Source organism: Talaromyces stipitatus, genomic scaffold (assembly GCF_000003125.1).
Source record: "Talaromyces stipitatus ATCC 10500 scf_1105507295549 genomic scaffold, whole genome shotgun sequence".
Classification (NCBI taxonomy): Eukaryota; Fungi; Ascomycota; class Eurotiomycetes; order Eurotiales; family Trichocomaceae; genus Talaromyces; species Talaromyces stipitatus.
In genome coordinates, this window is record NW_002990117.1 from 3,922,402 (window position 1) to 3,942,542 (window position 20,141).

General features: G+C 44.5%; 6 protein-coding genes across 6 annotated transcripts, besides 4 other annotated features; 3 read left to right on the forward strand and 3 right to left on the reverse strand.

Annotated features, from left to right (window-relative positions):
• Nucleotides 1-271: 271 nt before the first annotated feature.
• On the forward strand, nt 272-1,286 carry TSTA_022910 (uncharacterized protein; the record flags this gene model as incomplete). Its single annotated transcript, XM_002484426.1, has 4 exons — nt 272-319; nt 387-536; nt 597-896; nt 933-1,286. The coding sequence occupies 4 exons, from the start codon at nt 272-274 to the stop codon at nt 1,284-1,286; spliced, it is 852 nt and encodes a 283-aa protein (XP_002484471.1).
• Nucleotides 1,287-1,326: 40 nt separating this feature from the next.
• Nucleotides 1,327-1,805, forward strand: TSTA_022920 (uncharacterized protein; the record flags this gene model as incomplete). Its single annotated transcript, XM_002484427.1, has 3 exons — nt 1,327-1,339; nt 1,387-1,649; nt 1,701-1,805. 3 exons carry the CDS (start codon nt 1,327-1,329, stop codon nt 1,803-1,805), a joined length of 381 nt encoding a protein of 126 aa, XP_002484472.1.
• A 210-nt stretch (nt 1,806-2,015) lies between these two features.
• On the forward strand, nt 2,016-2,747 carry TSTA_022930 (uncharacterized protein; the record flags this gene model as incomplete). Its single annotated transcript, XM_002484428.1, has 2 exons — nt 2,016-2,252; nt 2,424-2,747. 2 exons carry the CDS (start codon nt 2,016-2,018, stop codon nt 2,745-2,747), a joined length of 561 nt encoding a protein of 186 aa, XP_002484473.1.
• A 4,411-nt stretch (nt 2,748-7,158) lies between these two features.
• TSTA_022940 (uncharacterized protein) lies at nt 7,159-10,252 on the reverse strand (the record flags this gene model as incomplete). Its single annotated transcript, XM_002484429.1, has 5 exons — nt 7,159-7,533; nt 7,622-8,383; nt 8,411-8,521; nt 8,918-9,622; nt 9,833-10,252. The coding sequence occupies 5 exons, from the start codon at nt 10,250-10,252 to the stop codon at nt 7,159-7,161; spliced, it is 2,373 nt and encodes a 790-aa protein (XP_002484474.1).
• A 235-nt stretch (nt 10,253-10,487) lies between these two features.
• Nucleotides 10,488-15,780, reverse strand: TSTA_022950 (uncharacterized protein). Its single transcript, XM_002484430.1, has 2 exons — nt 12,084-15,780; nt 10,488-12,058 (listed from the first exon to the last, which is right to left on the reverse strand). Exons 1-2 carry the CDS (start codon nt 15,659-15,661, stop codon nt 10,705-10,707), a joined length of 4,932 nt encoding a protein of 1,643 aa, XP_002484475.1. The 5' UTR covers nt 15,662-15,780; the 3' UTR covers nt 10,488-10,704.
• Nucleotides 10,726-12,048: a mobile genetic element.
• Nucleotides 12,041-12,619: a mobile genetic element.
• Nucleotides 12,779-14,536: a mobile genetic element.
• Nucleotides 13,349-14,317: a mobile genetic element.
• Nucleotides 15,781-17,390: 1,610 nt separating the features above from the next.
• TSTA_022960 (uncharacterized protein) lies at nt 17,391-18,284 on the reverse strand (the record flags this gene model as incomplete). Its single annotated transcript, XM_002484431.1, has 2 exons — nt 17,391-18,163; nt 18,236-18,284. 2 exons carry the CDS (start codon nt 18,282-18,284, stop codon nt 17,391-17,393), a joined length of 822 nt encoding a protein of 273 aa, XP_002484476.1.
• Nucleotides 18,285-20,141: the final 1,857 nt, after the last annotated feature.

A 20,141-nucleotide genomic window follows, 5' to 3' on the forward strand; every position in this document is an offset into this window, starting at 1 on the left:
GAGAATCGGGCCCCTCGGGTAACTCAAATATGCCAGCGAATCCAGCCAAAAATACCGTGCGAGTTACGCTAGAGCCCTCAGTTGCAAGGATTATTTTGTATGCAGTTATCGCCCAGTTACCCGTTTCAAAGTGATGTATGAGGTCCCCGGAACGCGTCCGCCCTCAGTAATTACGCGTAGGTATGGGAATCAAGCTCCTATTTTTATCCACCACCAACTCTGCCTGTATACTGTTGCATCGATTCTGGCTGACCAAATGCAGTGTGGAGTCATGGAAATAGACGCGCTATCGCGCATTGCCGCTGGCCTGATTGTCAGGGTTGATTACGCGATGGACTGGCTCTTGAGCCTCCTTCTAAGGATGGCTCCTCTACAGATACATACAGGTCCCTGACATCGCGACCACCGAGCTCGAGCCTCCCCAACCGGAAGATATCGCTATACAAAAGGCTCTTGATGAGGTCCTTGAGTATCATAGAGTTCACCGGCCTAAGAATACAATGAAAAACTATGAGCCAAAGCAGAAGGAGTGGAAGGTAGTTATTAGGTTTCTCCTCGCTTTTCACATACTTCAAGTGCTAACTCTGAGGTCCTAGGCCTGGTGCAAAAAGATGGGCTTCAAGGAAGGCGGCAGATATCTTCCAGGAGACTATGTTGACGAAGGGAAGCTCCTCCTCTTTATTAAAGAGGAAGTTGCTAGCCGCCCTCCACGCCGCGGACAGAGGCTCAAGGCAGAGAGGAAGCGCAAGAGAACAGCAGCAGAAGTACTGTCAGAAGGGCCTCCCTCTAAGCGGAAGAGAGAGAAGATCAGTGTTCCCTCTATGGCGTTTGAAGAGCTACCTGTTGAGAGCGATGATGACGAGGCTTGCTCTGAACTTGTCCTGATATACAATACTGTACGAAGCTATTGCTCTGCTATTAATGAGCTCTAGGCACATCAGACCTCATTAGGCCTCCACAATGCAGCGCGACCACAGAGGGTGGCTATGACTGCTCTGAAGACATCGATTGCCCGAGGCCAGCACCAACGCCAATATGATGAGTTTACGGACTGTGGGCTAGCTACTATACGAGATGGATATGTTGCTTCTCAGATTCCTAATCTTACAAGAAAGGTCTGGGCCCAGTGCCTAGGGCAGAATCAGATTGAGCAACAGTTCCATACACAGCTATGCTTTCTTTTTGGCAACTCTATGCTGCTAAGATTAAGCAATCGGCTGCCTATGGAACTGCCAGGTCTATTCTCAATGCCCCTGCCTAATGAAGGGCTAAAAGGCAAAGACTAGTGTCTTGTTACTGTGATGAACCAGGGTAAAACAAACCAACATGGCCGGCTTGAGTATGAGGCGGCTCTGCGGCATCGAGATTACCAGTCCTATCTTATAGGTGCTCTAGCAATCTATTTCTTCTGGAGATGGCACTATTCTAGAGAGTCGTTCCCTTGTTTCTGGACCAGTCAAGACTGGTATAATATTAAGGTGCTTAAGCGAGATAATAATCATCTTACTGAACCTCTAAGCGATAGCACAGCGGCATCCTGGACCCGACGCCTATATAGTGAGGCAGGGATCAAGAGCTCCAAGGTAACACATGCAGGATGGGTCTCTGGGGCTAGACTTGCTGAGTTGAATGGAGTCTCTGAAGATCAGGTAAGTAAGCTCTATCATCTCTATCTATTTAAGTTAACCTCCAGCCTCTAGATTCGCCGGGGCGGTCGCTGGAATGCAGACCAGATGACTGGTTGTTACTTGACTACTCTGCCTCAATCCTTTATGCATGGTATCGCAGACTTTGACCCTGACTAGTCATCAAACTATTACTTGCCTCGGGAGACTGTCTGCCCTCCACCAGCATTATTAAAGCGTGTGTGGCCAGACCTGGATAGGTGGCAAGCAGCACATTTAGAAAGGACAGATGCAACTAAGAGAGTAGAGCCAAATATTGCTGCTGGTGGATTTCTAGAACTCTTATAGAGGCTTAGAACTGTATTCTTATAGGACTCTGTACTCTAGCAGATGGAGTTTCCTAGCCACCCGATATTCCGAGACCCTCTCTTTCAGATGGCAGAATATAAGGCCTTTGAGTTAGATATTCATATGGCTGTTACAACAGTCATGAAAGAAGATCCTCATTCTATTGCTATTCAAAAGGCCATCCCCGCTGTAAACGACTGGCTTCGTACAATGACTGCAGCTATTCAGACTGGCCAGGTTACTCATTCACAAGCCCTTCGCTCATTAGAGGACTTAATGGTAAGCTGAATAGATCAACTAACAGCCACTATCAATGACTTTGTTGGTGGTACCTTCACCTATCAATTCATGCCTAGAGGCCAGATTGTTCCACCCCCTATCACAGGAGTAGCCTTTGGCCCTACAGCGCCTATTCAACTTCCTGTGACGGCACTTGAGAAAGCTTCATAGGCACCGCAATATCGTATGTTAAGGAACACTACAACAATCCTAGAACTGTGGAAAGAGTGGACTGTCGGGCTCAATGGCCAGCTTTCAATTGAGAGGCTCGATGAGCTCTATGGCTCTGGCTGGAGCTCAGGGCCTGAGAGCTCTGCTGAACGCCAGTTCTATTCTCGAAGGAAGACTCTCATTAATGAGATTAGAAGACTGGCTACTGTTGAAGATGCCTCTTTAGGGGATCCCTGTCAAACAGTTGTAGCAAAGTTAGAGGAAGAGCGGATACGGGCTGGTGCTTCACTAAGCAAGGTAATATATGCTTTAAAAAGGTCATAGTGTTTGTTAGCCAACTAGTAAAAAACAATTCATTAGACTACTTATCTAATTGTTCACCTCTTTTCTTTTTCAGTCTAGATATCTAACCCTAAGATTTGAACAATACCATACCTTACCTAGCATTCTTGACTTGATTGGTTGTCAGCGGAAGGAGACTCCACTATCTTGTCAAACTCTCATAACTTCTTCATTTGTAGGTATTTTTTCTTCTAATTGAGCTACAAGATAAAGCTGCAAGCCTATACTTTGGAGTTCAATTTTCTAGCTCATTGATTAAACGGATGTTGGTATATTGCGATCTGAATATCTTGGTATTGATGTTCCAGGGCAGTTACCGAAAACGCGCTGTAACTCAGTTATTCCCCACTAAAAAGCCCCTCAGATATCCTTCTGATATCTTGTGCGTGTAGTGCCAAATAACGCTAAACTATTTTGGGAAAGGTACACTGGAAGGTGGTGGTGATTTCTATCATTAGGTCTCAATCAAGGCGGTGTCTACGAAGCGTACACAATTTTACCGTATGTCCTCAACTAATTAAAAAATTAGCAATCGACATGACACAGATCGAGATGAAATTGGGACGGTATCTCACTTATCAAATTTGGGGTAGCGCCGCCATTCTACCACAACTCCTGCAACCGAGACGTTCAACATTGGGAATGTACTCTACTCTGACGTTCCATTTGGCCAACTCTCTATATTGATTGTCGACCATAAGGCGTCTCTGTGGGAACTAATTGTATGTTTCCTATACCACATTAGTGATAACTGATTAATGATACGATCAAAATCACCTTGGTGGATGACTAATGCGGTATTTACTTGAAAGGCGAGACAAGGCCTTCACAGAATGGCGTCTGATCAGCCACGATGGTATCCAAGGAGTGCCAAATTGTACCTTTACACCTTACAAGTAATTGACTCAGCTCCAGGGAAAATGGTTTGAGGCATGTTCAATCGGCACATGTTTCAAAGATAGAGACGCCTTGTAATGATAGTAATATCACTGCTTTTCTTGAGTATATTCCTTTTCAGTATAGTCGACACCAGAGGCCTGGCTGTGTGCGACACTCGCCGATTTCCTCCAGCGTTATCATACACCAGCAGACCGGCTGGTCGACGAAAACCACGAGAGCTGTCGCAGCCCACTCATGACGCCGCCTCCTGCCTGATTAGGATGCGTCAAACCGCAAGTCATTGTGAATATCAATTTCTGGGAGAGAGTACCCTCTATGCTGTATGATACCGAGCCACATTTCCTGGGTGGTAGAAATCTGATAGGCCATATTCTACGCCTCACGTTGTAGTTTCTCTCATCTCCACTTTCAGCGTTGTATCTAATGCCCCTGAGATAATAAGAGACGGGTTGCTCAGCCCCATTGTTGGTTGCTTCGTGCAATCGAGATGCCTGGCACTGGTATGCAGCTTAGAGAGGTCACGTATGGCTTACACGTGACCTCGTCAAGCAAGGACTATATAGACCGCGTCGGGGCCTCATTAAGACAGATAGACACAACAGAACACAAAACCGAAGAATCACCTATTGAGATTGACTCAAGTGCTTCGTACGTACGTATATGCACCTTAGTGCACCCACACCCATTGAAATAACGAATCATTGGATATCTGCTAGCTGAGGAAAGGTATAAATTGGGGTAACTTCCCACCGCAGCAGGAAAAATCCTTCTCAATTTTTTTATTGATGCTGACACGTCCAAAAAAATGGAGGGACAGCATCAATCAACTTATTTCCTGGTCAACAACTTGCGTATCCCAAGGTTCACACACGGAGTAGAAGGTGAACCCCTGGCTCCTGACACTGCTGCACAAACGTCACTTGGTTCTCCTCCCTTAATTATTCCCTTCGATGAGGAATTACCTCCATTGCAGCTATCTAGTTAGCGACTTTCGCACAATGAAGAGTCCAGTGGAGCACAGAATCTCCTTATTCCAGTCATTGAAATTAGTAAGGACGAGGGTGATAGTAGCATACTTCTTTCACAACCATCACGACCACGACGTCGAAATACTCGTCATCCCAATTATGCTTACCGAGACTACCAAGCCACAATGGACCATGCGATCTCGGCATCGTTTCTTAGTAAACAAGGAATAGAAGACTCGGATACGTCGAGCTTTCCGCCTAAAATCGTAAGGATCTCATTTTTAGATTTCTTGATCATGGCTGACAATCAATAGAGGCAATTGGTGACTGAAATAAAAGGACAGTATGAAGCCTTAGAAAAGCAAAACGAACAAACAGCCCAAAAAGACATCGATGGAAGAAGAAAAAGGATGAATGGAAGAAGAAAGAGAGAGAGCTCCATCGTCATATTCAATTTCTGCAGCGACAAGTCAACGAACAAAAGCAGCGCAATATTTTAAAGTGTGTTGTATGCCATAGAACATTCAATGAGAAGTGGAACGTTTTCAGCTGTGGCCATACTCTATGCAAAGACTGCGTGGATGATATTCATTCTAAGGGTTCGTTGTTTGAGTACTCTTGTGTTCAGTGCGAAAGACCGATTCAAGCTTGTTTCGACTTTTATCCAAACGTGGTGGAAGCGTAGACCTGGGTTGAGACCATACTAGCCTTATTCTTCCTGAACTTGAGTCGAAATCAATATCTCTGTTTTTCTGTACCGAGTCAGGATGATTGACAGATATCTCTCTGGTACATACTGAACGTGATAGGGAAATTGTATATGTGCCGAACTCCTTCGTAGTAGAAATATCCTGCTAAACTTTCGGAGAATCTTATGTGAAAGCCTTTTGTACTTGAGAATATATTAAGTCCTCGTGTTCGTATTTTCGTTATCCAGGATGGTGAATTTGTTTTTATTCTGGTGAAAGCTTCCCCTGTTTAAAGATTCTACGTTATTCAATGGTTATATGCCACTCATTAAATATTGGCTCCATTGTGTTCACTATATACTACAGAAGGAAGAACTGGGAGGGGGACTGTGAATAGAACCTGCCAGTGCCTAATCCCCTTGGAAATGGAGCTTCCAGAACCACTCACTACTTGTCTCCACTAGATCCAGAAACTAAAATCGACTACACCTTGCTGACTGCGAAAGCATACCATACAATTATCATTTTTGAGTTCTGCTGGATCTACTTGTCCCACTTGGCAGCGTAACAAGTGAACCACGATTCTAGTGAATTGCGGGTCAGTCTATATCGGTAACTTAAAAGTATTCGGAAAATCCGAGCAAAGAAAATCGCCACTTCCGGTCGAGACACCTTCTGTCATGTCAACTCGAGATGGCATTCTGGCAAATGACATGACAGGATGTCAATATACTGGTGGATTGGAGACGCATAGTGGGCATTACGGGATTGTTATTGCGCTTGGAATTTCCTGCTGTGCTCACATACATTTGGATAGCCGAATACGATGCGACTGACGATATTGCTTTGAATTTTGGCCAATGAAGGGTAGATATGCTACGGAATCATCTGCATAAGCGTCAGTTTCTTCCAATCATCAACTCCCTCTTACCGCCCGCAATCGCAAAGTCAGCCTTGTCAACACTCACCTTTATGAACCTCACATCGCAATGCGTATATTAAGAAAGTATATCTCGGATAGCTTATAACGAGCTGAAGTTATAAGGCTTCTAAGTACGAAAGGCTTCTTGAAAGCAAAGTCTTAACAAAAGGATGAATATCCGGTTCGATAGAAGAACGTATACTCAAGTTATCTCAGTTAGGGGGTGCCTAACACGGTTAATTCAAGACGGTAAACTAAAACTAGATACATGGTAAATGAGTGTCCTTATATATGCATCCGTCAATATATCCATAATACAACATATCTTGTCGGTGATCTCTCTGGTTGTATCATTGCTTTTATATATTGTATCAGCGATACAATATATCTAATCACTGATTAGTTCCCAGTTCTATCGGAACTTGCTGTGTACTAGCACAAACTCAGTTAAGCTCAATACTCAAAGATATCTTTATAGTTGTGGGTGCACTAAGGTGCATATACGTACGTACGAAGCACTTGAGTCAATCTCAATAGGTGATTCTTTCAGTTCTGTGTGTTCACTTCTTCTAAGTACATCATGTTCCAAAGCCGCGTCTATATAGACCTTCTCCTGAGCTGATTTGTAAGCTATCCCATGGGCCATGGGGTAAACCTGAGACCATTCTCTTACACATAACAGTTTCGGATTGATCGCTTCATTTGATGGCTTCATTGGAAAGCCAGCTTATCTGACACATCTCGATTGCATGAAGCAACCAACACTGGATCTCTTTTATAAATCGATTTGCAATCGAGATCCAGAAACCTGTGAAAAACCCATAGTAAAACATGACAAAACGATCAACAAGCGAACCGCTATCGTAAGTCAGCACTACCTCCCATATGCCACCTATTCGGCTCCTAGTCGACTCCTAATCAATCCTGGTCCTCTTAATGAAGCCTTCCACCTGGATCGTCACCTTGTTGGATCCAACGAAGTCCCGCAGGGCCTTGTTCGGGTTTGACTTTGTAAAGGCATCTGCAGGGTTGTCATCACCGTGGATCCATCGGATCTCGTCAATCTCATGTCGCTCATATGACTGGCGAAGCGCCATGAGATCGATCATTAAGCGCTTTTCTTTGGTCGTTCCAAGCTTCGTGAGGCACTCATATAGCGAGTAGGAATCTGTGCAGACTACTACCGGCATCTCAGGCTGGCCGAGCCTCTTGGTAATCATGTTGACTGTACTGTCAGGGTAAACTTGGTCGAGCCAGTAGTGAGGCCATAAATTCTCGAGGCCAGTACACTACGTGTAATCCGCTTGCACTTAGACGAAGCCAGTGCAGATATTGCCGGTATCGTGAATTGGCTGATTCGGAAAAATCCTCATTTACCATGGCAATGAGGAAGCCAATTTGGGAGGTCAAGTCCCGGTTGTTGGCGAAGGAACCGTCGGTAAATATCATAATCTTGGCCTTGGTCAAATCAATCGGAACGAAGCAGAGACCTCTATCTGGGTTCTCGGCTTGCCATATGAGACGTTTATTCAACGCGTCATAATCTGCCTCAGATCGGTCTTTCTCCTGCAGCTGAGCGGCCACTGCCAAGTCGTACGCCGCTTCAGGTTGGCAGATTGAAGCTAAGTACGCACCGCGCGCGCGTTGTTCCACGTACTTTTGTGCGCGGTCTTCCTTGCCCACTGGCTTTATCTTTGCGGCTTGGCCCTTTTGGCGGAAATAGACCTTTTCATCTTGCAAAGTGATTCTAGCGCCATTGAATTCTATTGGCACTTGTTGGGATAGGCGTGTCTTAGGCTTCGCCTTGAAGCCAGCTTCTTGTAAAGCCACTTGTTCCTCTCCGGCAAAACTTTCTGTTGAGACAAGCAGGGTATCGTCCGTCTGTATACCGACAAGGCCAAAGTTCTCCTTCCCTTTAGTCGTCATGAGGAGGCACGGGTCGTACGTGGATGTCTCCATACCCAGCCGGTCCTTGTAATGGGATTGATATGTGTCAAACCAGTGTACACCAGCTTCAGGGATCCCGTACAAGGCACCTTCCACAAGGAGTAGCGAATCCAGTGGGTATTTATCTCTCATCTCGGCTGGCAGGTTGGCAACAATCAGGCGTTGTAGCTTACTTTTTGACTGTGTGTACGCCTAGGTAATATCACGTAGATTGACGACCATGCCCATGAGAATTAGCGTAGCAATAAGTAACACGACAAGGCGCTGACTAGCGCGCTGAATCGTCGGCGCTTGTGTCAGTATGCCAGTTTTGCCCGCGTCGTTATAACCCTATATGACGAGGCGTGACTTCTTGTACGGTTTCTCGTTCTTGCCTTTTATCTCATTGACCAACCAGGAGTTGAAGATTCGTACGCCTCTGAGATCCAAATCATCATGGTGCATTATCTTGAAAGTGCCACTCGCAATGAGACCATCGATCTTAGCCATTGCAGAGAGCTCAAATGGCGCACTATCCGCAGTTATCTTCTCTTCTCAGCACAGCTTGACTGCTAGTTCTAGGTCGTCTTTTTCCTTCCTAGATAGGAACACCTCGACCTCATTAGTATAGGTCTTTGGTTTGTTCTTCGAACCTGGAGGTCGTCCTCGGCGGCGTGGCGCTGGCGGCATTACTGGTACGTCAAGAACATGAATCTCTCTCGTCCTCAGGCGGTGATTTGGATTTACCGCGCCGGTAGGCTCTCCTAATTCCACTTCTTGCAGCGCGCTGGCAGCAGCGTCGCATGAGGAGGATCCCTGAGCAAATGCTAGGCCACTTTTCTGGCCCGTCAGTAGGCTGTCGATTTTTCTACCTTCTTCCTCCTTTTGAGGAGGAAGATCAGTGCCTAGTAGGCGCCGAGTCGGAGACGACTCGATCTCGTCTCGCTGGTAACGTCGTACTGAAGTTGCACGGAAATCAGTGACACCGCTGGGTAGGTCCATAATCACATTGTAATCGTTAACTGAGATAACTTTGTGCGGGCCAGTCCATCCTTTACCTTCTCGCCAGACCTGCACGTCGGTTCCTGGTGCTAGGTTGAGCGTTTCCATGACAATTGGGCTGTTCCTGGCCTTAAGAGCGTCATTAACTTTATGCGTGGCCATGGCGTTCCTTAAGTCGATCATGGCCTTCCTTATGGCCTGGGCGCGCTTTGCTGTCAATGCTGATGGTGGCAAGTCGTAAGTTATGCGAGGATAGGCATCAAAGACTAGTACAGTTGGTACTAATCTATCTAGTCCTACTGTGTTATTGATAGCCTTAACCGCCATCTGAAGTATGATCTCCTTATCGACGCTTGCACTGAGTTCTGACAATATGATATTATAAGCGTGGCGCAGTAGTGTGTGGTACCGTTCGACCTTACTAATAGCATTGTGAGCCTTGACTGGCACCTGGTGGCATTAGATTCCCATCATCTTGGCCTCAGTTCTAAATTCTGCTGCAGCAAAATTTGTTCCTGCGTCATGGGATATGATATCAGGGGGACCAAGATATGTATCAATCTACGCTGCCCGGAGTGCTTCCTAGGTGTCCTTAGTTGACAGAGACTTCAAGAATTTTGCTGCTTAGAATGAGGTTGCCCAGTCAACAATGTGCAGTACTGGCTTGCCATCAAGATACATAACATCAACAACAATCTCATAGTTGTACTCGCAGTCGTCATGCAATGTGAATTTAAACCGTTTGAGTGCTTGCCGGTTCATTTGGCAATGGTGGCAGAATTCTTCAATCTGCGCAAGCATCTTATAATCCACGTTAAGATAGCCTGCACGCTTTAAGACCTTGTGCAGCCTATCAACTGCAGGGTGACCAAACCATCGATATAACCATCTCATCTCGACCTCAGTTAGAAACGCCTCTGGTGCATACTTCTCATCCAGGAAGAACCACGGGTGGCCTCGCTTGCGAATAACCGGTACGATAAGGTCTCCCTGGATCATCTCGTTGGTGAGGTTGTTAAACTTAACGCGTAGGCGATTCATATCTTTGAGGCAGAACAGGAAAGGCGTTGGTGAATCCATGGTGTTAAATTCTATATTACTAAACTGCAATTCCACAGTAATCATCGCAGTCGAGATTATCAGGTTGCCCATGCCGAAGCGGACTGAGTACTCCCCTGCACGTGATCTATCAACCTTATTGGAATCTTTTGGGTACTAGTCCGAACGGGGTTAGGCTCTGATAGGAGTTGTACAATTTGGGTGAGGAATAATTGACTCTGATTTGCACGTCTTCTAAAACATAGCTAACTACACATCTTGATCCTCTTTATATACACATCATAGTGGCAAAGTATCACGGATTTACGGGATAAATGACCATCCTGACTCCAAACTGTAGGCTTGAGTTTGGCTCTCATGTTCTCACGGATATGTCGTTATTCCGAGGAATCATGATTAGTAATGACATCCTGATTGGGATTAGCGTATCAAATATCCAACACACCCCTCCAGGAATGGAAGCTTAGAGCTTTTTATTCCTGTGTCAAATGGCCTATATTCACTAGTCCTTGGTGTTTTCTCCAATCTAGGAACGGCTGACCGCGTAGGATCTTGGTAAGTCCATCTGCAGCCATTCGCTTGGTGTCCACCCATTCAATCCGGAGGCGCTTCTTGGAGATCTCTTGCCTTAGCCAGTGATGATATATATCAACATGTTTGAGATTCGTTCGAAACTGCGGTTCTTCACTAGTCAATAGTGCAACAGTCTGCTTGTTATCGCATTGGATAGAGAGCTCTCTATCAGGCTTGAAGCCAATTGACCTGAAAACACGTTTCCAAACTTGAAGCCTCTTGGCGGCCTCGGTGGCAGCTCGGAGTTCGGCTTCGGTGGTTGATGTCGTGACTAGGCGTTGTTTTGTGGCTCTCCAGTCGACTGGGCCCCCATATATTTGGACCAAATAACCCTCGGAACTTGTACGGTCGGGGTTGTCTCCAAATGAGGCATCTGAGGCACATATAAACGCGTCTTTCTCAGGATTTTGCGGTGGTGAGAATTCAATAGCTAGGAAGCGAGTGTTATAAAGATATTGGATAACCCTCCTTATCTGCTGGAAATGGGCGATTGAAGGATTTTTCGTGTGTTTGGCTAGTTCGTTGACAGCCTTTGCAACGTCGATCCGTGTCATGATAGAGGCATACAGGGCGGATCCAACAAGCTCTTGATAGGCGTGAATCTCTTGATTAGTTGCTTCTCCTTTTGAGGCCTCAATATTGCCAGATATTGGTGTGTCGACGTTGTTCGTGGTGTTGATATTGAACTGACTGGCTATCTTCGCGATATAGGAATCCTGACAGAGCCAAATCTTTCTCTGGGCTCGGTCACGAAGGATCCTAATGTTCAGAAACCATTCGAATTTATCCATTTTTCGGAGCTCGTATTTGCTCGTAAGGCCTTTCTCAGTTTCTTCGAAAATAGCTTGTTTTTTGTCCTTGTCGTAGAACACAAGGATGTCATCAACAAAAAATAGTATAAGAACGCCATTTTTGATAAATAGACATTCTTCATCAGGTATTGGAACAAATCCCAGGCTTAATAAGGTCGTTGTTAGTTCTTTCTGCCATAACCGAGGACTTCTCCGTAATCCGTATAGAGCTCGCCGTAATTTTATGACCTTGCTACTTTGTTTGAAGCCATCTGGACACAATGTATAAACCTCCTTATCCAATAGACTGTTTATGAAGGCATTCACGGCATCGTATTGCACAATCTCCAAGTCGAATATAGCGGCTAGAGCCATCATCAGCCTAAAATTTCGGGCTGCCAGTGTGGCTGCTCGCTTCTCGAGCTCATTGGGCTGTTGTAGATCACCGCGCACACAATCCTTGCTTTGATCTTGAAAGTTTGCCATACTTGTCAAATTGCAATTTTTGAACCCATGTCAGTGGTAGAATATGCTTATTTTGAGGTCTAGGAACAAACTCAAACGTGCCTTTCTTGTTTAAAGCTTCAAACTCGGTTTTCGCAGCTTGTATGAACTGATTTTTGAATTTGTGTCGTAAAACGCCTGTCCAATTCTTAGGTTCTGGTGGAAGCTGTTCTGTAAGTGGTTTTTCAAGCTTTTCTAGTGCAGCTAAAAGGATTTTGTCCGTTGTCGAATCTTGTAGCAACTTTTGCCTGGCTAAAAATGCGCGGCTGAGTTTTTTGTGCTTCTTCCTTGATAAAGAGCTTGATTCTGGACTTAGGGCTCTTTTTGACGGTACTCGAATCCTGGGTCCTGTCACTATATTGCTTTCTGAGAGGTCCGCGTTAATCTCCTGTGCTCGAGAGGTACTAAGGGGTTCCTGAGTTCCTGTTGACTCATTCTTTTCGCTTGAATGCTGAGAGGCTCCTTGAGGCGGGGTAGGTAAGTCGTTGTTGACGTTATTTGCTTTTTCTGCATCATGATTGGCTGAAAGCCTTTCCATGGTCACGGGACTTGAAGATTGAGGAAGCTGTTTGTCGCTGGGGATATTCTTATCCTCGTCAACTTCTTCCTTGATATTATCCTCATGCTCCACCCCTCCAGCTGAGTCGATTTTCAACTTCTTCACCACGGATTTCTCACGATTGTCAATTTGTGTCGCTTCTTGGGCTTCATTTTCTGGATTTTCGTGGTCAATATCCATAGTATCCTGATCCGGCTGGGTTGGTTCGTCAATCTCCATGTTTTGTGGCACATCTTGTTGTATATCCAGTGCTTGACCTGGCCTGCTAATATCCATGGAATCATGAGGTAATGTGCCTCCAGTATTTTCAATATTTGACACAACTGGGCTGACCATGCTTTGTAGATTCATATCTTCGTCAACTGAGTCGATTATATCGTTTTGCTCGATGTCTTCAAGATTTGGTATGTCAACGTTGTCAACGTATCTCTGCACACCTTCTCTGACAATCTCTTTAACAAATGGATGTTCTGGGTCATATTTCTTCGTCTCGTCGAAGATGACGTCTCTGGCGCGTATGACTTTCGATCCATTAGGTCCAGTAGTCCATACCTTCCAGATATTGTGAGCTTCATATCCCACCAAGAATCCTATCTGGGCGCGCAGAGCCATCTTCTCGCTTTTCTTAGTGTCCACTCTGACATATGCCTTAGATCCGAATAGAAACAGATTCCCAACGTATGGTTTCGTCCCATGAGCCATCTCATATGCTGTCTTATAGCCCAAGGCTTTTATCGGAGTTCTGTTTAGGATCCAAACGGCAGCTTTCATAGCCTCTGGCCATAATCCTTGAGGTAAGTTGGCTTCCTGGATTAGGCTGCGAGATTTCATGCTGATAATTCCTCCAGCTCGCTCGCTTGGGCCGTTTTGCTCTGGTGTATCTGGCACGGTGACAATCAGTCTGATTTTTCTCTTTTGAGAATAGTCCCTGAAGCTGATTCCATTAAGCGATGACTCTCCGTCTAGTTGGATCTCCTCAATCCTTGTCTTGAAGGTATGTTCGATCTCTTCAATCATGTTTTCAAGGTTGAAGTTGACTGACTTTGTACGAGTTGTCGTTAGGATGTGAAACTTCGTGTATGGGTCAACAGCATGCAATGCATATGAATCCTTGTTCATTGCAAGATTCATGACAATAATATCCACAAATAACTTTTGGAATGGCCTTGTCGGTGGCGTCATTGGAACTCTGCTGATTTTCTTGCGTATCTTGGTGATTGCACAGACTTCGCATTTTTCCTCGAATCCTTCCTCGTTCCTTTTTTGGAACGGTGCGGTAATGTTTGCTCCCTCAGTGGCCTTCTCTATGTTTTCAATCGATTTATTGGATACGTGGGCGAATCTCTTATGCCATACCTGTGCGGGATCCTTCAGTATTCTTTTGTCAAACGAACTTAAGGCTAACTCCTTTGATAGGGATGTCTTAGAATTCTTATTCGAGTTCCATTCAAGCAGATATAGCTTGCCAGTGCATTTGACATGGCAAAGGTCCTCGTTTGTTCGCTCGCTCCACAATCTGTCGGTTTTTCCATCGTATTTGATACCGTGGCTCCGAAGCTGGCTCATTGAGATAATTGTTGTAGGAAACCCTTCCACATACCACATTTCCAAGATCCGTATTCCTTTGCATATAACTTTATCGCTAATAGGATCTGTTGGGTGAAGGATGTACTGTCCTGGTCCATACATTTGGATCTCTGTTTTTCCGGCCATGATTGTTCGAACATTCGACTGCATATTAATAAGCTTATCCCGTTTATTGGTGATATGAACTGTCGCTCCACTGTCGAGTAAGGTCATCTCCTTAATATCAAGATTTCTGCTTGAGGCTGACAGTGCTGTACTGATCGGTGGATTTAGAGATGGTTGCTTGGCGTTGAGAAGTATGCCAATATACTCATCCGAATCATACAATAAATTTGCTGATTCTTTATTCCCATTGTCATTCTTAGCATCAGTTAAAAATGAGACTTTCGTCCCACTACTGCCTTCTTTTTCCAGTTTCTTCTTGATTCTTTGGAGCATTTTTGCTCTGGGATGTCCATGACGTCGCTCTAGTTGCTCGAACTTTTTCTGTATGGCTTCATCTGGTTTCCAATTGACGGTACGTTTCTTCGAATTCACATATGGGCAATCTTCAAATAGATGTTCCTGACCGCATATGCAGGTTCTCGTCTTTTGTTTGGGTGTTGTGTCTTGTTTTTCCTTCTCTGTCTGGTCGGATTTATCGCCAAATGTCGCCATAGCAATATCCCGTCTGGAAGGTGGATTAGATTTGGTATACACCTCTTCCCATTGTTCGAATTGACTAATAATCTCATCAACTGTTGGTATTTCTATTAGATTGGTAGCTCCAGAATCAAGATCGAATTCGATCATACGGGTGGTCCATGTCTCATAGAACTTGGGTAAAACATTCTCAGTTGTTTTGATGAAGTCCCTGGTTAATCGGTCGTCCGGAATCTCAGTGAATTTGGCGAATTTCATGTCAATTATTAAATCTCGCCATTTCTGAATCAACTCTTTTGGTTTCAAGGAATTTTTCGTCATTATGAGCTCTCGATGCTGCTCAATTAACAAGGCTCTTTCTCGGTTTGGTTTTGGAGCAAGCTCTTTCTTAAGCTTTCGTATTATTTCAGAAACTTCGCTGATTTCTCGAATCATAGGCTTATGTCCAATGTACACAGTGTCGAGAATATAAGAACGCATATGCTTCATACGTTTCTGGTGTTTCTCGTACCGACTGAGTTGTCGTTCGTATGTGTTGGATTCAATCTGATATTTCTGTAATAACAGCTGCGCTTCACTTGTTTTGCTGAAGTCTATCTCAGGCGCAACTGGCTCCATAGGCTTGGCTGGTGCGGGCTCAAGTACCATCCGGTTTGGGTCAGGGTTAATGTATTCCCATACATTCTCCTTCATTGCCTCCGTGCTAAGCTGTTCGATCCATTTTCTCCAGTCGTCTGTCGTTTTTAGGATTACAATGTTCTTCCTGGTATCCATTGCTAATATCTTGTATTGCTCTTGGATCGTTTTGAACTGTATCACAATCGAGGACGCTCACTGGTTTGGTATCGTGGCTGGCTGTACAAGATTTCCGAATTGAGGATTGATCTGTGAATAGCTTCAAGTGTAGCTCACAGTGATCCCGGGCTCATAACTATTGGAATCTTTTGGGTACTAGTCCGAACGGGGTTAGGCTCTGATAGGAGTTGTACAATTTGGGTGAGGAATAATTGACTCTGATTTGCACGTCTTCTAAAACATAGCTAACTACACATCTTGATCCTCTTTATATACACATCATAGTGGCAAAGTATCACGGATTTACGGGATAAATGACCATCCTGACTCCAAACTGTAGGCTTGAGTTTGGCTCTCATGTTCTCACGGATATGTCGTTATTCCGAGGAATCATGATTAGTAATGACATCCTGATTGGGATTAGCGTATCAAATATCCAACAAACCTTGGTGTGGGGATAGAGTCTTAGGAAGATGGCAAGTTGTCCTTTACCAATGGTTGAGACAGTTGATGCTCCTATATCTGGTATAATCCCATAAAAAGTCTCATTTTCATGGGGGTCGAGAAGAAACTGAGAGGTAGGTGCAGGGTGGTTATTTTCACCTTCTAATTGGTCAGGTGATTTAACTTTAAAATCAAGGTGAAATCTAGGCGGCTCTATGCTATTATTGCAGCCTGTTATCCAGTGGATAAAGGCATAATCTTGCAGTTGGTTGACTATAAAGTATACGGTGGTCACGTCCTGCTTAACCTCCTCCTCAGTGGAATTGTCGTCTTCCTCTTCCAATGAGATGCCTTTATATTCCTGCAAGAAGGTCTGGTAAGCGCGGGTTGACAGCTTCTTTCTTCCATCTACCTGTCGATAGCGGTCATATTGATTTTGCGCTTCGCGGCGTTCTTCTTCAGAATGCTTCCATGAGTGGTAGTTCTCTTAATAATAAATAAAACACCTTCCATTGCTTTTCCTGAGTTGTTTGGCATCGTCATGGTTCTTACGTCAATATTCTTGACGTGATATAGGACTGTTGTTATGATTTATACATCCCATAAACTTCCTATCTGTATAGAACACTTGAGGATTATTGACTTCATCTACCACGTACTGGCTTGCCAACTCCTTCCGCTGCACTACACCTGCCCTGGCACGCAGCTTAGAAATAATTGTCTGGAAGCTGCTTGTTGATTCACTGAGAGCCTCGCCCATTTCTGGTATAGATTGGCACGCTCTTGTGATGGCGGCAATAAGGTGTTCATCACCAGCATATGCTGATCCTAATACTTGCTGGTATAAATAAAGTTTATCAACCATAAGATCTACAACCTCAACCCATAATTTGCTAGGATTGCTTTGGCGCTCTTCAGCAAGAGTGACTATGGTCCACTTCTGGTAGTAATCTGTCTGGTTGTTGGGCGTGTCAAAGTATGCTTTTATCGCGTTGTATGCTTGAGCGAAGGAAGCACCTGGCTTGATGTAGTGCATGTGGTACACCCCTGCACGTCCAGATAGCATCTCAGGGAAGACTTCCCAACATTGACTAATTGAGATGCTAGAGAGCTTGCACGCTCTTAAGAATGCGCGTACTTTGTCGTCCAAGATGTCGTACCGATCTCCAGAGTAAGTAAGCTTTTTATCCCATATCTTGACAAACGTGAGCATTGACTTTGAATCAATATGCTCACATCCAACTTCCCTAGGTGGTAGCATAGTCTAATCGTCCCACTTCTCCAATGACATTGAGATCTTGGGCGCCGGGGGTGCTATGGTATAGCGCGGTGTCTGCCTGCGCCAGTCGTCCTCAAGTTTAGAGCGGTATAGGTAAGTATAAGCAGGTCCAGGCAAGCTTAAGTGGTCATAAGGTCTACTAGGCTTGTCATTTTGAGCATGATTTTTTGGCTGTTGATCATGATCTTGAGATGCCTGCTTTGGTGTCTCTACCAACGGTTGCTTACCCTTTTCGTAGTCCTCTCTGCCATCCTCAATTAAGGAGGCTATTACCTCTGGTTCCTCTTCTTCACTGCCATTTTTGGTGGCGAGTTGAGGGAACTGACCCTTGGCCATCTTCGACCGTGAGTCAAAGGCTTTGGCGGCAGCAATCTCATGCGGCCACTCAGGCATCCTAGTCATCTGCACTAAGTCATCTAGTGCCTTTGCAATCGTCTTTTTCCTGCCAATATAATCAACAAAGATGCCTCGGTCCATTAGCATGTCCTTGATCTTTTTCTGGATGTGTACGCTAAGCCGTTTGAAGTCATCATGGGTCCAGTTACCGAAGTAATCAAGAAGCCACATGAAGATCTCATAATCAACATATTGATTACACGCGGCATAGTACAAGGCACTTATTGCACGAGTAGATAATGCTATCTTGTTGTCACCAGGTTCAACTTCCTTATCCCATAGCGCCATGTTAATCAACTTGCGTCTAGTCTCGTTGTTGAATCCAATCTCAGTTATCCATCTATCGTTAGGGAAGTTACTTTCTAATACTATTTAGTAAATGCTTGGAGAGACTCTTCCATCTCCTGAAGGTGAATCTTGGTATTGATGTTTACCAGTGTTATCCTGGTCATTATCCGATGGGGTGGTGTTTTTGTTAACCATGACTAATCTTGTTGATATTGTGAAACTTTCAACAAGGTGTCACATTTTTCTCGATGATTGTTTTTGTTGTTGGCTTATGTACGTGCCAACGACGTGTCTCACGATAGGGCGGTAGCTCTAGAATGTTGTTATAATAACAACCTATCCCAGGCCACAGGTTCTCTAGATCTCGCTCAGAGATGAGGAAGCCTTTTAGCAAAGACTCGATTCGTCAACAGGTTGACGGCGTCAAATCTCCCTCTTCCACTGGACTTGGTTTCTTACACTAAGAAGCTCAAATCCTGGAATCCGGTTCTATTCTGTAGCCACAGGTGACTATCGATATAGAATTCAGAGACCTTGCCAATCTGTCTTAGTTTTGCAACCAAGACTGATCAGTGTGGGTGCACTAAGGTGCATATACGTACGTACGAAGCACTTGAGTCAATCTCAATAGGTGATTCTTTCAGTTCTGTGTGTTCACTTCTTCTAAGTACATCATGTTCCAAAGCCGCGTCTATATAGACCTTCTCCTGAGCTGATTTGTAAGCTATCCCATGGGCCATGGGGTAAACCTGAGACCATTCTCTTACACATAACAGTTTCGGATTGATCGCTTCATTTGATGGCTTCATTGGAAAGCCAGCTTATCTGACACATCTCGATTGCATGAAGCAACCAACAATAGTGGAAATATTGATATTGACCTAATTCTGCGCACGCTCTTCTATCTACATCTTGATGGGATTTTTGGACACTATTTATGCTTGAGAATCCCATATATGAGATATCCAGACAATCTCAATAGAAGATTCTCGATAGAGAGCTGTAAAACTGATTCGTAGGCTCAATCTTGTGTCTTCAATTCTCGAATTTTCCTTGTGCCAATCTTGTAGGCTTTCCTTGATTAGGTTTAGCTTACCTAATCCTCGACAAAGCGTTTCGGGGGAATTAGTAGGGACACCACAAGTTTTTAGTAGCCACACCACAATTGATTATGTAATATTTGTCGTTATGTAATCTCACCCTATGCCTTACGATATATCAAAGAAACATGGCTAATTTATAAAGAAAAGGTGATCCGCTGTTGGACCAACCAATACCTCCATCTTGGCAATTTGTCAACCTCACGAGTAGAGGGTTCACATGCCTTTCTCAAGAAGTATATACAGGCCTGAACCGGCGATATACTGACTGTCTGGGGCCGAGTGAGGCATGCGGTACATAAGCAGATCGATGCTCTAGTATATGAGGTTAGACATGACCAACTAAACAGCCTTATATTCTGCCAATCTTTTCTATACTCGCAGATTAACCAGAGAGCTTCACACTACGCAATCAATCGTGTCCACGATCAAGTTAATATAGCTGAGAGAGCTACATCCCTTGCCCCTTTACCAGAGTGCTCTAATAGCTTCACTAGGACAATGGGCTTTCCATGTGCCCACCGAATCGTACGGTTGCTAGAGAAAAAGCATCCTATTCCATTAACAGATATTCATCCTTTTTGGAGGCAAAATATAGCACCAGACGATCGATCTGAGTACCTGCCACTGCTTGAACCTCGATTGCCTATACCGAAGGCAAAAAGATCAGATAAAAAGGGTGGAAATCCAAATGTAGATGTCGAAAAGGGGACTCCAACTGCAACTGCAACGGGCAAGAGAAAAGCGCCTTCTAAGTGCTCGAACTGCGGGGTAATTGGGCATACAATCAGATCATGTAAAGCAAAATAATTCCAATCAATCTGCATGCCAGGTTGAGGCATCTTAATCATATAAGAATTGACCAAACTATCAATGCCATAGTAATTAGTTGGAAGGGTGTGGAGAGATGACATAACGACAAATATTACATAATCAGTTGTGGTGTGGTTAA

Coding starts and splice junctions, on each gene's coding strand:
- TSTA_022950 (XM_002484430.1), bottom strand. CDS start 15,661: ATGGATACCAGGAAGAACATTGTAATCCTAAAAACGACAGACGACTGG. Junction 12,059..12,083: donor CAAAAATTGCAATTTGACAA/GTATGGCAAACT, acceptor TCAAGATCAAAG/CAAGGATTGTGTGCGCGGTG.